Source organism: Scyliorhinus torazame, chromosome X (assembly GCF_047496885.1).
Source record: "Scyliorhinus torazame isolate Kashiwa2021f chromosome X, sScyTor2.1, whole genome shotgun sequence".
NCBI classification, from domain to species: domain Eukaryota; kingdom Metazoa; phylum Chordata; class Chondrichthyes; order Carcharhiniformes; family Scyliorhinidae; genus Scyliorhinus; species Scyliorhinus torazame.
Window position 1 is genome coordinate 33,484,761 of NC_092738.1, and position 13,975 is coordinate 33,498,735.

At 46.5% G+C, this 13,975-nt stretch overlaps 1 protein-coding gene across 6 annotated transcripts in view; it reads left to right on the forward strand.

Annotated features, from left to right (window-relative positions):
• r3hdm2 (R3H domain containing 2) overlaps positions 1–13,975 on the forward strand; it is a 325,172-nt gene that overhangs the window by 265,271 nt on the left and 45,926 nt on the right. For all 6 annotated transcript variants that reach the window (XM_072494033.1, XM_072494029.1, XM_072494034.1 and 3 more), the window contains 3 exons: positions 5,609–5,732; positions 9,500–9,657; positions 12,644–12,795. In XM_072494033.1, the coding sequence (XP_072350134.1) occupies positions 5,609–5,732; positions 9,500–9,657; positions 12,644–12,795 (434 nt within the window). The remainder of the gene's footprint in view (positions 1–5,608; positions 5,733–9,499; positions 9,658–12,643; positions 12,796–13,975) is intronic.

A 13,975-nucleotide genomic window follows, 5' to 3' on the forward strand; every position in this document is an offset into this window, starting at 1 on the left:
AAGTGAACATTCCTGCCTGGTGATTGTTGCGCGATGTCCGTTCATTCGTTGTCGCAGCGTCTGCATGGTCTCGCCAATGTACCACTCTTCGGGACATCCTTTCCTGCAGCGTATGAGGTAGACAACATTGGCCGAGTCGCACGAGTATGTACCGCGTACCTGGTGGGTGGTGTTCTCATGTGTAATAGTGGTATCCATGTCGATGATCTGGCACGTCTTGCAGAGATTGCCATGACAGGGTTGTGTGGTGTCGTGGTCACTGTTCTGAAGACTGGGTAGTTTGCTGCAAACAATGGTTCGTTTGAGGTTGCGCGGTTGTTTGAAGGCAAGTAGTGGGGGTGTGGGGATGACCTTGGCAAGATGTTCATCGTCATCAATGACGTATTGAAGGCTGAGAAGAAGATGACGTAGTTTCTCCGCTCCGGGGAAGTACTGGACGACGAAGGGTATTCTGTCGGTTGTGTCCCATGTTTGTCTTCTGAGGAGGTCGGTCCGGTTTTTCGCTGTGGCGCGTTGGAACTGTCGACCGATGAGTCGAGTGCCATATCCCGTTCGTACAAGGGCATCTTTCAACGTCTGTAGATGTCTGTTACGCTCCTCCTCTTCTGAGCAGATCCTGTGTATACGGAGCGCTTGTCCATAGGGGATGGCTTCTTTAATGTGTTTAGGGTGGAAGCTGGAGAAGTGGAGCATCATGAGGTTATCCGTGGGTTTGCGGTAAAGCGAAGTGCTGAGGTGACCGTCCTTGATGGAGACGAGTGTGTCCAAGAATGCAACTGATTTTGGAGAGTAGTCCATGGTGAGTCTGATGGTTGGATGGAACTTATTAATGTCATCGTGTAGTCGTTTCAAAGAACAATACAGCACAGGAACAGGCCCTTCGGCCCTCCAAGCCTGTACTGACCATGGTACCTACCGAAACTAAAACTGTGTGCACTTACAGAGCCCGTAACCTTTCATTCCCACCCTATTTGTCTAGATGTCCCTTCAATGCCGCTATTGTACCTGCTCCCACCACCTCCCCAGGCAGCACGTTCCATATATTTACCATCCTCTGTGTAAAACCCTTGCCTCGCACATCTGTTCTAAACTTTTCCCCATGCACTTTAAACCTATGTCCCCGAGTACATGACTCTCCTACCTGAGGAAAGAGCATCTGACTATCCACTCTGTCCATGCCACTCATAATTTTGTAGACCTCTATCAGGTCGCCCCTCAATCTCCATCGTTCCAGTGAGAACAGACTGAGTTTATCTAACCTCTCCTCATCCTGGTAAATCTCTTCTGCACCCTCTCCAAAGCATCCATATCCTTCTGGTAGGGTGGCAACCAGAATAGTGCGCAATATTCCAAATGAGGCCTAACCAAGGTTCTATACAGCTGCAACATGACTTGCCAATTTTTATACTCAATGCCCCGGCCAATGAAGGCCAGCATGTCGTATACCTTCTTGACTTTGTGACGAAGATTTTAGTTTAGCAAGGTCAGCGCAGGCTTGGAGGGCCGAAGGGCCTGTTCCTGTGCTGTACTTTTCTTTGTTCTTTGACCACCTTATCCATATGCATTGCCACTTTCAGTGATCGGTGGACATGCACGCCCAGATCTCTCTGCCTGCATTATATGAGCAAACGTCTTTATTTGCAACTCGGTGCAAGGATTAACTCAATCGTCAACGTCCCATATCTGGGCTTTACTGTAGGGTGGTCTTTCAACTCCGAGACAACCCCGAGCACCAAAGGCAGCCGTGCTACTCACAGGCCACAGTTTTGTCATTGTAAACAATGAATCCATTGTTCATTTACCACTACAACTCCACCCGTCGTGGGGATTGGTTACTGGATTTTGGCCGCGTGGTAAGTCAAGCCCATCCAACTTCAGGACAGGGGCTGCAATTACAAGCTGCGAGCACTTAGTGCAGTTTTGCCAGCCCATAATTAGTTATGGTTTTATCAACATTCTGCATTTTACTCTGTCTGCTTACTTGCTAAATTTAACCAAACCCTGTACTTTTTAAGAATTGGTAAAGAAACGTCAGGAGTACTCATGATTGAGCTGTTGGACTGGAGGTTGTGAGCACTTTAGGTGTGAAATCTGAAGCAAGTTGTGACGACAGAGTGGTATTCTCAGCAAGGAGTGGATACAGTTGATTGGTGAGTGAAAGTGCACTTTGATAGCACAAGTGGAAGTAAAGACAGTGACCTAGATGATGCCTGAGCAATGGAGAGAGTACAAGCCATCAACAACAGGACAAATACAACTATCTGAATATACTGAGATACACAATCTAGCTTTGCTTGGGGCAGGGCATGGGATGATGGCATGTAATGATAATCGTGCCGGAATCTCTTTAAGGCTTTGGAAATGTTTAGTGCACTGCCGATGATTCATCAAAATGTCCAAGAGAACATTTAAAATCCCACTGTTAATTGTGGAGCAGACCAGAATGTTTGAAGATCATTGACTCTTAATTTGTTTCGTACATCCATTGTGTAGATTGGAATGTTGGAATGATAGAATCCCTACAATGCAGAAGGAGGCCATTCGGCCCATCGAGTCTGCATTGGCCCTTGGAAAGAGCACTCCACCCTATCCCCGTAAGCCCACCAAACCTTTTGGACACAATTACACAAGGAGCTCATGGGACCAAACGTTCTGCAAATTTGAAAAGTCTGCTGGGGTTTTTTTCAAACAATGATTGCTTGAATCATGCAAGCAGTTTCAGAAGAAATAGCTCTGTTTCTGGACAACAAACTCCGCCTTCTGAAACTGTTTATTAAAGTTACAGAGCCTTTGGACATACTCTGAAGATGTTGCGAAGAATAGTTGACCCATTATGTTGACTTATTCAATGTGGATTTCATCGAAGAATCATCGAATCCCTACAGTGGTGAAGGAAGCCATTCAGTCAATTCTCCGAAAGAGCACCCTACCTTGGTCCACTCTCCCGCCCTATCCCCGTAACATAACGTGCACACCCCTGGACACTGAGGGGCATTTGATCATGGCCAATCCACCTAACCTGCACATCTTTGGACACTAAGGGACAATTTATCATGGCCAATCCACCTAACCTTCACATCTTTGGACACTAAGGGACAATTTAACATGGTCAATCCACCTAACCTGCACATCTTTGGACACTAAGGGACAATTTAACATGGCCAATCCACCTAGCCTGCACATCTTTGGACACTAAGGGACAATTTAACATGGCCAATCCACCTAACCTACACATCTTTGGACACTAAGGGACAATTTAACATGGTCAATCCACCTAACCTGCACATCTTTGGACACTAAGGGACAATTTAACATGGCCAATCCACCTAACCTGCACATCTTTGGACACTAAGGGACAATTTAACATGGCCAATCCACCTAACCTGCACATCTTTGGACACTAAGGGACAATTTAGCATGGCCAATCCACCTAACCTGCACATCTTTGGACACTAAGGGACAATTTAACATGGCCAATCCACCTAACCTGCACATCTTTGGACACTAAGGGACAATTTAACATGGCCAATCCACCTAGCCTGCACATCTTTGGACACTAAGGGACAATTTAACATGGCCAATCCACCTAACCTACACATCTTTGGACACTAAGGGACAATTTAACATGGCCAATCCACCTAACCTGCACATCTTTGGACACTAAGGGACAATTTAACATGGCCAATCCACCTAACCTGCACATCTTTGGACACTAAGGGACAATTTAGCATGGCCAATCCACCTAACCTGCACATCTTTGGACACTAAGGGACAATTTAGCATGGCAAATCTACCTAACCTGCACATCTTTGGACACTGAGGGGCATTTGATCATGGCCAATCCACCTAACTGAACATAGAACATACAGTGCAGAAGGAGGCCATTCGGCCCATCGAGTCGGCACTCTTTGAATTGTGGGAGGGAACCTGAGCACCCGGAGGAAACCCACACAGACATGGGGAGAACGTGCAAACTCCACACATACAAGGTTGAAATTGAACCCGTGTCCCTGGTACTGAGGCAGCAGTGCTAACGACCGTGCCACCCACTTATATTGTATTTCCAACATTTGCCAACTTTTGTGCTTGTATCATTATTTAAAGATATTAGTGGCTTTAGTCTTTGATTCTCTGACCTGTGTGACAATATATCAGCATTTCCAAGTTTGGTAGTATGAGACTTGCATTGGGAATAATTGTTAGGGCCTTGGATTACACATCTATGAAGATGGGGTATGAGGAAGGTACAAAAAGGTTACCTATTGAGTCACTGATACCGTGGTACTTTTTATTACATTAACGTGCTATATGTAAAGTGCAGGTTGTTGTGTGCGAAAACAGTTGTTCAAAAACATGCAGCAATTTTGAATAATTTGCAAGTTAGTAGCTTAGGTAACTATAGAAAGTACTAATATTGGAACCAATGGGATTGGTCAAAGGGTATTGAGGATCATCTTTCGAATCGGGTGAACAAGAGCAACAATCCAAGGAAGGAAGGGTGGACTGGGAGTAAATCAATAGCATGGCACAGAGGTCGGCTCAAAGACACATTATGTCCCAGGGAGTGGTTCCATTTAAACCAGATGGAAAGGATCAGACATACCCAACAGGATAACACTGGGTGTCAATGATAATGGTCACTTAGAATGAAGGAGAGTTATTTCCCAAGATCATTGTGATTATGTGTGAGAAGGAAAGTGAGTCAAAAAGATCAAAAAGATTTAAGAGAGGTGGAAAATAAGATTTGCAGAACTTGTGGGAAGTATCTTTCGCAGTCTCGTGGTGAGCATGGACCCATTGCTGAAATTGCTCAATTCAACACCACTTGACACTAAATTGGCAAGCACAGAACATAAATAGCTGTTGTAATAATGCAGCAATGTGTAAATTGTTGCAGCCACAAGTGCTCTTAGCCATATACCTTCTTCCAAACTCGAGATCGAGAAGAGGGGGCATTATTTTGTTTCTAAACATTTTATACATGACTTGGAAGTGTTTGTCTGGCATTGTTAGACCAGTCATTTAATCATGGAAATTGGAATTCCATCGACCTATTGCCCTCTATATAGAACATGCAACATACAGTGCAGAAGGAGGCCATTTGGCCCATCGACTCTGCACCAACCCACTTAAGCCCTCACTTCCATCCTATCCCCGTAACCCAATAACCCCATCTAAACTTTTTTTGGTCACTAAGGGCAATTTATCACGGCCAATCCACCTAACCTGCACGTCTTTGGACTGTGGGAGGAAGCCGGAGCACTCGGAGGGAACCCACGCAGTCACGGGGAGAACGTGCAGACTCCGCACAGACAGTGACCCAGCGGGGAATCGAACCTGGGACCCTGGCACTGTGAAGCCACCGTGCTAATCGCTTGTGCTACCGTGCTGCCCTAATAAGACAGACTCTGATATGTTCTTCATCATGTACACAATAGTCTCTGGGTTGCTCTAATCGGAATACAGGCATATCTTTGTGAGCACCCTGAGTTGTACAAAGCTAGTATGATATGTTCTGATGTCTTGGCTTTATTGGCAGGATAATGGGAAATTGCTAGTTTGGGAATTGAAGCTAACTGGATTCTTTTAAACTTTTCTCTTTCTGCAGATCCCCGTCTCTTATTATCCCCCTGGGCAGTACCAAAGCTCCAACCAGCAGTACCGGCCTCTCTCCCAGGTTCCTTACAACTCGCAACGCAGTCAACAACTGACTCAGCCAGCGCAACAAACAGGTTAGTGAAGTACGTTTCGTTATAAACTTATAGACGATTTCAGACGGTGCAGCTGACACACATATAGGACTCGCCCTTTTAAGCACATGGAAAGGTTTCTTACCTGGTCATGTTGTCACAACACAAGGGGCTAGTGTGCGATCAATTCCAGTTCCACAGGAGCTCCACAGGAGCTGGAATCCCAAGTAAATTAACCATTAGTTAGTATAAAATTCCTAAAATCTTTGTCCCTTGGCTGCCCAATAATATACACTCACCAGGTTTGTAAGTTAAAACACAATTGCTGTTAATTTATAACCAGAAATAAAGATGAAATATGCAGTAATTTCAGCTGGATAACAAGCAAGCTAACCAACTATACCCTACCCTCGACCCACACTCACAGGACAGACAAACACAGAGGGGTGGAAAGAGGTAAAAATAATAAGCATTAAGGTAAAAAAGGTTAAGAGCCCTTGCTTTCGATGTTGGATTCTTTGCAGAAGGCTTTCCTCCCAGAACGCTGATTGATCGAAACCACCGGTGTACAGTTGGTGATGGTCTTTGCAGCTCGGCACAGCTTTCCCTGGGGAGGCCTCTGGCCCCACAACAGCCTGTTCTTCCAGAGAACGATCAAATTCTGCTCTCTGCTTCACATCACACTCTTTTTCCAGAGAGAGGGTTCTGCTTGCCCAGGCAGTTTTCCAGGGAGAATTGTCAGACTCTGGTCTCTGTTTCACATCAGCCTTCTTTGAAGTGAGAGAGAACTCTATGGAGAGTTCATCAGTTCTTTGAGAGAGTGAGTTAGAGCTCCTCCAACATGGCTTCAGGAGCAAAAGTGTAACGTACTCCAGCCTTCTGACACTGAGAAACATGCCAGCGAGATCAGAACCAATCACCGCTGGCTACCGGGCAAAGGGCAGCATTTCGAGCCAGTTCATTGGCCACCATCCAAGTCCATCAATCCGAGCCATCACTGATGTCAGTCTAAAACAGCACAGCCTTCGATGGGCTGAATGGCCTCCTTCTGCACTGTAATTTCTATGATTCTGAGATCTGCGGAGGGGAGATGGTAGTGTAGTGGTATTGTCACTGGACTAGTAATCTAGAGAGCCAGAGTCAGGCTCTGGGGACCCGGGTTCGAATCCCACCACAGCAGATGGTGAAATTTGAATTCAAGAAAGATCTGGATTTGGAGGTACGGTAGCGCAGTGATTAGCACTGTTGTTTCACAGCTCCAGGGTCCCGGGTTCGATTCCCGGCTTGGGTCACTGTCCGTGCGGAGTCTGCACGTCCTCCCCGTGTGTGCGTGGGTTTCCTCCGGGTGCTCCGGTTTCCTCCCACAGTTCAAAGATGTGCAGGTTAGGTGGATTGGCCGTGCTAAATTGCCCTTCGTGTCCAGAAGGTTAGGTGGGGTTACGGGGATAGGGTGGAGGTCTGGAGCTTAGGTAGGGTGCTCTTTCCAAGGACCGATGCAGACTCGATGGGCCGAATGGCCTCCTGCTGCACTGTAAATTCTATGATCTGCTTGTCTGAATTAAAGGCGCAGGCCATGGCTTCCTTAAAGTCACAGGTCCATTAAACATCCGTGAAACAAAATGGTAATAGCAAAAATAAAAGCAACGGTGAAATACAAGGTAATAGGAACAAAGAGGAGAGGGCCCTTACAATGTTCACCTGTAGAAATCAATGACTAGATTAGGTTACTTTTCAGATTCATTGATCCTTAGGCTTTGCATTCCACTTTTAATTGGCTGCTTTTTCGTCAATTACAAGCAGTTTTCTTCCCTTTTGACATCCTGCACACACTGATGTAAAAATGTATTTCCTCTGTGCCAAATTTGCAAGACAAGGTCATTTGGAACAACATCTCTGAAAGACATCGCGCACATAGCTTTTCCAGCATTGTTCATCTCATCCATGCCTTCAATGCCTGTTTGTAAAATGACTTTTTGTCGTTATCCTGCGCAAGGTTTTTCATCTGACTGCCCTGTGCAAGTTGTTGACATCTGATCCATTTTCCCTTCTGGGTGTGAATATTTACCTCCAATGTGGCCATGATTTCCACTTTGTTTTCCAAATCAGAGAAATCTAATGCGTCAGCCTCCACAAACTGATTGCAATTGTCCGCTTCGGCATGTTGGGACCGCTGCCAGTGCCTTGAGTGAATTTTGGAGGGGGTGGCTTGAGAGAAACTCGAATGATGGCTCAGAGCAGCGTGGCTGGAACACTCCTGGACCAAAGTCAGCCAAAAGGAGACCTAGATTCACACTCTGCTTTTTTAGCAATGAAGCTCTTTGTGACATTTTCCCTCCTACAATATCGATGTTTGTTTCAGTATCTTGGTGCATGAACTCAGAACCTAAAAAAGTGTTTCCCCCGGGGGGAACAGCGATTTTCCTGACAGGCCAATGGTTAATCGGTTTTATATCATTTTTGATTTGCAGACCTTTCAATCTTGGTATGTTCCCTAATAATTTGGTTACGAGGCAGCTGTTTCTTCCAGAAGTGCAGAATTGCTTTGTGAACGTGGAATGTCATTGCCTCTAATGGTCCAACGTGGTATCAGTGCACATTCGAGAATGCAGCAGCTTGCTTTTTCCGGGACACTTCTCATGCAGCTGCAGAAGTGAGAACAGTCATTGAGAGGCAGTGCGGTCGGGTTTGACTTGCTGGCTGGGTGCAAAAACCAATCTTTCTGTTGTGGAAAATCGAGCAGTTTTCTATAATGGGCATCCAATTTGTAGGGCCACCCAGGTAGCAAGTTGCTGTTGATCATTTGATGATGAAGTCCTGTCATAATCTTCTTTTATAAAAGATTTTCTCCCTTTCGTAAATATAAAGAGCAAAGTTTCACATACTAGTTGCCTCTGGTGCCAGCTCCTAAATGTCACTATTCAATGTGTGAGGAAGCACAAGTGTTAATCCTCAATGACGGCACCATACTCGTGCCAGATTCTCTTTTTACCTGAGTCCACGCACTGCAGCAGGACTCACTGGACAGCCAGAGCCCTGTCTGGTTTATTCTTCCTTTAATCCAGGGTGCTAAAGCCACTTGTACCCTGACTGAGATCAACTATCTCAACACGGCACGGTGGTTAGCACAGTGGCCTCACAGCACAAGGGACCCGGGTTCCATTCCAGCCTTGGGTCACTGTCTGTGCGGAGTCTGCACGTCCTCCCCGTGTGTGCGTGGGTTTCCTCCGGGTGCTCCGGTTTCCTCCCACAGTCCAAAGATGTGCAGGTTAGGTGGATTGGCCCTGATACATTTCCCCTGAGTGCAGGTTAGGTGGAGTTATGGGGTTAGGGTGGGAGAGTGGGCCTGGGCAGGGTGCTCTTCCAGAGGGTCGGTGCAGACTCAATGGGCCGAATAGCCTCCTTCTGCACTGTAGGGAGTCTATAATTCTATGAACATAGACTGGAGGTGTAACCTGTGATCTTCCTCATTTTTATATAGCATTTAATAACTAAATTCAATGCACCATCAGGCGAGCCCCGAGAATTGGTTTTAAAATAAAAGGAGCATTTTTAACTGCAGAGACTGGGGTAGGAAGGTAAGTGCACTATTTCTGGTATTCACACAAGATAAAGGATTTATTTGGCGGCATATGTCCGCTGTTCTTTGTAATAATTGATCTCCTTGCTGAAACTGTAAACGTCAAGGCAACGGGAGAATCCAGCTTAACATGACAGTGATGTTTTATCGAAGTTCCTATCGGCCTCGCGCCTGCCATGTGGTTTTGTTGGATGAGCAGCCAGTTTTTACTCTGTGTTATTCTGGAACATAGGTTTACAGAGTGTGATACCAAACCAGCAGCAGGCCTACCAAGGGATGATGGGTGTACAACAATCCCAAACACCAGGCTTGATGAATAATCAGCGAAGCAATCTGGGAAACCAGATGCAAGGGATGATGGTCCAATACTCATCCGTTCCGTCATATCAGGTAATCTCGGAAAACCATCCGAAAACGAATTTTAAAAGTCAAAACACATTAATAAATGTTACTACACTTGGAGTGAAATGTTCAGAATATTAGCTTTCCCACAAAGTACTGTACTTTTACTGAGATATCGAGGAAATAGATATGATATTGAGGCATATTTTATGTACAAAGCATTTACCTGTGATTTTTAACCATGAGTTACTTCCCCTCATGCTAGTGCCTCATGTCTGTTCTCCTTTCCTCAAAACAAGATAACAAGAGGAAAGTCACCAGCATCTTTTTTGGTGAGGAGCCTGATGCTCCTGATTGATTCAGCGTGACTGTTTGGGAGGATATGTCCTGCTGCACTTGTTGCTTTGATGAAACAGAATGCCAGTGCCCTCTTGGGCTTGCTATTCTCTCCTCCACATGTGCAATGTAAAGATCAAAGTTGATTTGTGTGTTAAATCTGGAACTGTTTTGCTGGACCTCATGCAGTTGAAGAGTTAGAATAGCTGTTCAAAGGTATCTAGTGCATCACCTGAGGTCCCGATTTGACTCCGGTAGGTTGTTGCACACTGGTGCCATCTGGGGCACTAGTTTTGTACCGGCCAGCGCCGACAATAATAGGTTTGTGCCTGATGTTAATGGTGTCTTGGTGCCAATGAAAGCGAGAGGAGCATTCTTCAGTTGTCCAGTGTTCGGGATGCTGTCCAGATTGGTATCACTGATGACCAGATTGCTTCCAAGCAGCAGCTGAGATTGGTAATCCATCGCTGCCCAGCAGAGCCTGCTATATCCACTTATCCCTGTGTCCCACGGACCCTCTTTGGCATCATTTAGTTGGGTTTCATGGGAACACCACAATGCTGAACCCCATTCAGAAGGTGAATTCCACACACTCTGGGAGGGGGTGGTAGAAGCCCCAACTTTGTCCTGCTTCAGGCTTCCTCCTCTAGCTGTTTCTGAAGTCCCCTTCAATCCCCTCCTGCAACCCCTGGGGCGTGTGGGTATGCTGGTGTTTGACTCCCAGAGAAAGTGGTCATTTTACTTTGCCTCTACTCAAGCGGCAGTTTTTCCTGTTGTGGGCTCTGACTCAATGAACGTTGTACTCCATGACATTTGATTGCAGCGCATTCCCTTCACCGGGGAACTTCTTCAGCCCTCAGTGAATGTGGGCAACCTGTCCCAGAGATAACTTGTAGTCATGTGTGAGCTGGAAATTGGTTGGGTGTTGGATGATGTAAGGGAAATGTGTTGAGAAAGAAAAGTCGAATTGCATCAATCGTGATTCCTAGTTCTTGGTGTTTAGTTTGTTTGAATTTGTCTTGCTTGAAGACCTCTGCCCCTCGAGTGAAAGCTTTACGATAAATCATTTGAATATTTATCTCTGACTCTTGTTTATTTTCTTCCTTTATTGTTTGGAAGGTCTGAAAGGCAGGGGGGGGCCCTCAGCGACCCCATTGTGGGGTGTGCTCTCTTGGGGGGGGGCGGGGGGATGTGGGGTAATGCCCATGTGTGTGTGGGGTGACATTGCCCGTGGGTGTGGGACCCTCAAGCCCACTTAGAAATCAGGACACCTTTTCAAAATGGCGGCCCGATCTCTGAGGAGCGGGTCTGGCCAGCGGGTTCAGCTCCCCAGTGGGCTTGACCGTGGAGAAACTCCCCAGGGCCCAAATCAGTGACAAAGTGTGGTTAAAATGCGGTGGTGAGCTCGCTGGCAGAGCCGGTGGGAAACTCTCAGCAAAACCCACCACAAATGACACTTCGAACTGTTCCATTAGATCGCGCCCAATATGATGGTTTAACAGAATTGCAAGCAGCTAAATGGAGGAATAGGTGCTCGAAGCATTTAGCAGGTCTGGAGAAAGAAACAGAGTTAAACCAAACCTTTTTACACGTTTGTCCACTTATCCAAATGCTGTTTCTTTACTACAATCCTTCCATATTCCCTTTGTCTTTTGTTCCACGACATCTTTGTTATTTAATCTCTCGCGCTCTCTACCCAATCTCAGATGTCCCCTTTTCATGGACAATGGAATCCCTACTTTTCAGAAAAGACTATTCGGTCCATCAAGGCTGCACTCTCAAAGAGCACCCTATCTAGGCTCACTCCCCCGCCCTATCCCCTAACTCCACCTAACCTACGCGTCTTTGGACTGTGGGAGGAAACCGGAGCACCCGGTGGAAACCCACGCACACACTGGGAGGATGTGCAGACTCCGCACAGACAGTGACCCAAGCCGGGAATCGAACCTGGGACCCTGGAGCTGTGAGGCAGCCGTGCTAACCAATGTGCCACCGTAATCTCCCTCCCTCCTTTTGATGGCATAGATCCCATCACATTTCTGCTCTCCTTCAGTTTCAAAGAGTCCTATTTGACTCAAAATGTGAACTCGGTCCGGAATTCTCCGATCAATGCAGTTCACTTTCCCCGTCGGCAGGGCCCCCCTGGCAGCGTGGGGTGGTTACATGGGAAATCCCATTGACAAACGGCAGGAGGAGAATCTTGCCGCCAGCGAACGGCGTGCGGCCGAGAAACACACGGCTGGGGGACCAGCGAATCGCGCCCTCTGTTTCTCTCGCCAGACGTGCTGAGTATTTTCAGCATTTTCTCTTTTCATTTCCGATTTCCAGCATGCGCAGTATTTTGTTTCCCACAGAATCCCCACAGTGCAGAGGGAGGTCATTCGGCACATTGCATCTGCACCAACCTTCTGAAAGAGCACCCTACTTAGGCCCACTCCCCCACCCTATCCCCCCAACCCCTTAACCCCACCTAACCTGCACATCTTTGGACTGGGAGAAAACCGGAGCACCCGGAGGAAACCCACGCACACACGGGATAATGCGCAGACTTTGATTATTACTGTCTGGAGGGATTGGTTATCTATTTCTCACTTATTGGTCGATTCAAAGAATTTCAAACCTTTACTTTTGAACATTTGGATAATCTACCAAGAAAGAGTTTGTGTTTCTCTCTCTCAATTGATATGTTACTACACAGGTGCCAATATCCAGTGATTCTCAACTAGTTGTACAGCAGACCTACCAGCAGCCTGTCATGGTACCCAGTCAGTCTGTCCAGGGAACATTGCCTGCTGGAGGAGTGCCAGTATATTACAGTGTAATTCCACCATCCCAGCAAAATAGCACAAGGTAAGAGATTGTTATATAGTCAAAGCACCCGGTTAAGACCTGCTTTAGGAAGCATGGTGTCATTTAAGACTGAGATATAATTTCTAATCTGTGTCATTGCCAAAGTCATTGAGGTTGTCAATGTAATTTGGATGTGCCTGTTTCTTTTGCACGAGTGCAACTTCTGTCTTTAATAATGAATTAAAGCGTATCAGTAAAGAAAGTCTGGAGCAGTGCCTGGGGATAGAAGCTGACTATAAGCTCTCAGTGAGTGGCGCAGGGATGGTAAGAGGTATGAAGGTAGATTCCCTGCAACAAAATATACAAGAGTCAGCACAGCAATACAACATGCAGAACACACCAGCTCTACAACTATAACCTCTCGATCGCAGATTAATGCTGGCAGGACTTGCAAATAAAAGGGTGCACATTCTGCTCAATCCCTGCACTCAGCCATTTTGGGTAGATGTCTAGACACACCGTGGTCACAAGCATGGTGACCAGGCTTGCCCCTCTCCCGTCACAAAAAGCAGTCTGACGCAACCTTTGCTCGTGTGTGGCACAGTGCAGCCTCCCCACAGCAAATACGTGGCTGAAGCATGTGGCAGGTTTATCTCGATCCGAAAGAGTGGTGTTTGACCTTTGCCTGAAACTGGATAATACCAAGCGATTTGGAGGCTCATTCAATGCAGACAACCTCAGCACAGTGATGCACCCAGTGATGGGGAAAGGCAACGGTCAGATCTCTCCGGTCGTCGGGATTCACTTTTCCCCCTGCCCACAAATTTCCTGGCAGAGTGGGGTGGTTCCAGTGGGAAATCCCATTGACCAGCGGTAGGAAGATAGAATCCCACCACCAGCGGCGCACCACCAAGAAACACGCCCAACATCCCAATCATCTAAATTCTCTTGCTCCCATTGAATACACAGCTATGTCAAGAAACCTGAGCACATCTTCCTTCTGTAAGCACTGTGTAAACATAACTTTTATGTGAATTCAAATTCTTGTGACACGTACTTTTCTTCATGCGCTCTACAGTCTTGGTGAAGACTTCTCCCTAAAATGTCAACCCATTTTTTCAATCTTTGCCCACCGCTGTTGTTTCTTGAAATGGGTCCATGGGCATTGAACAAAATGTTTGCCCACGATTCAGTGCTGGCCAAGCTATGGAGAGCATTCATCTGCCACACTGGTTCAAAC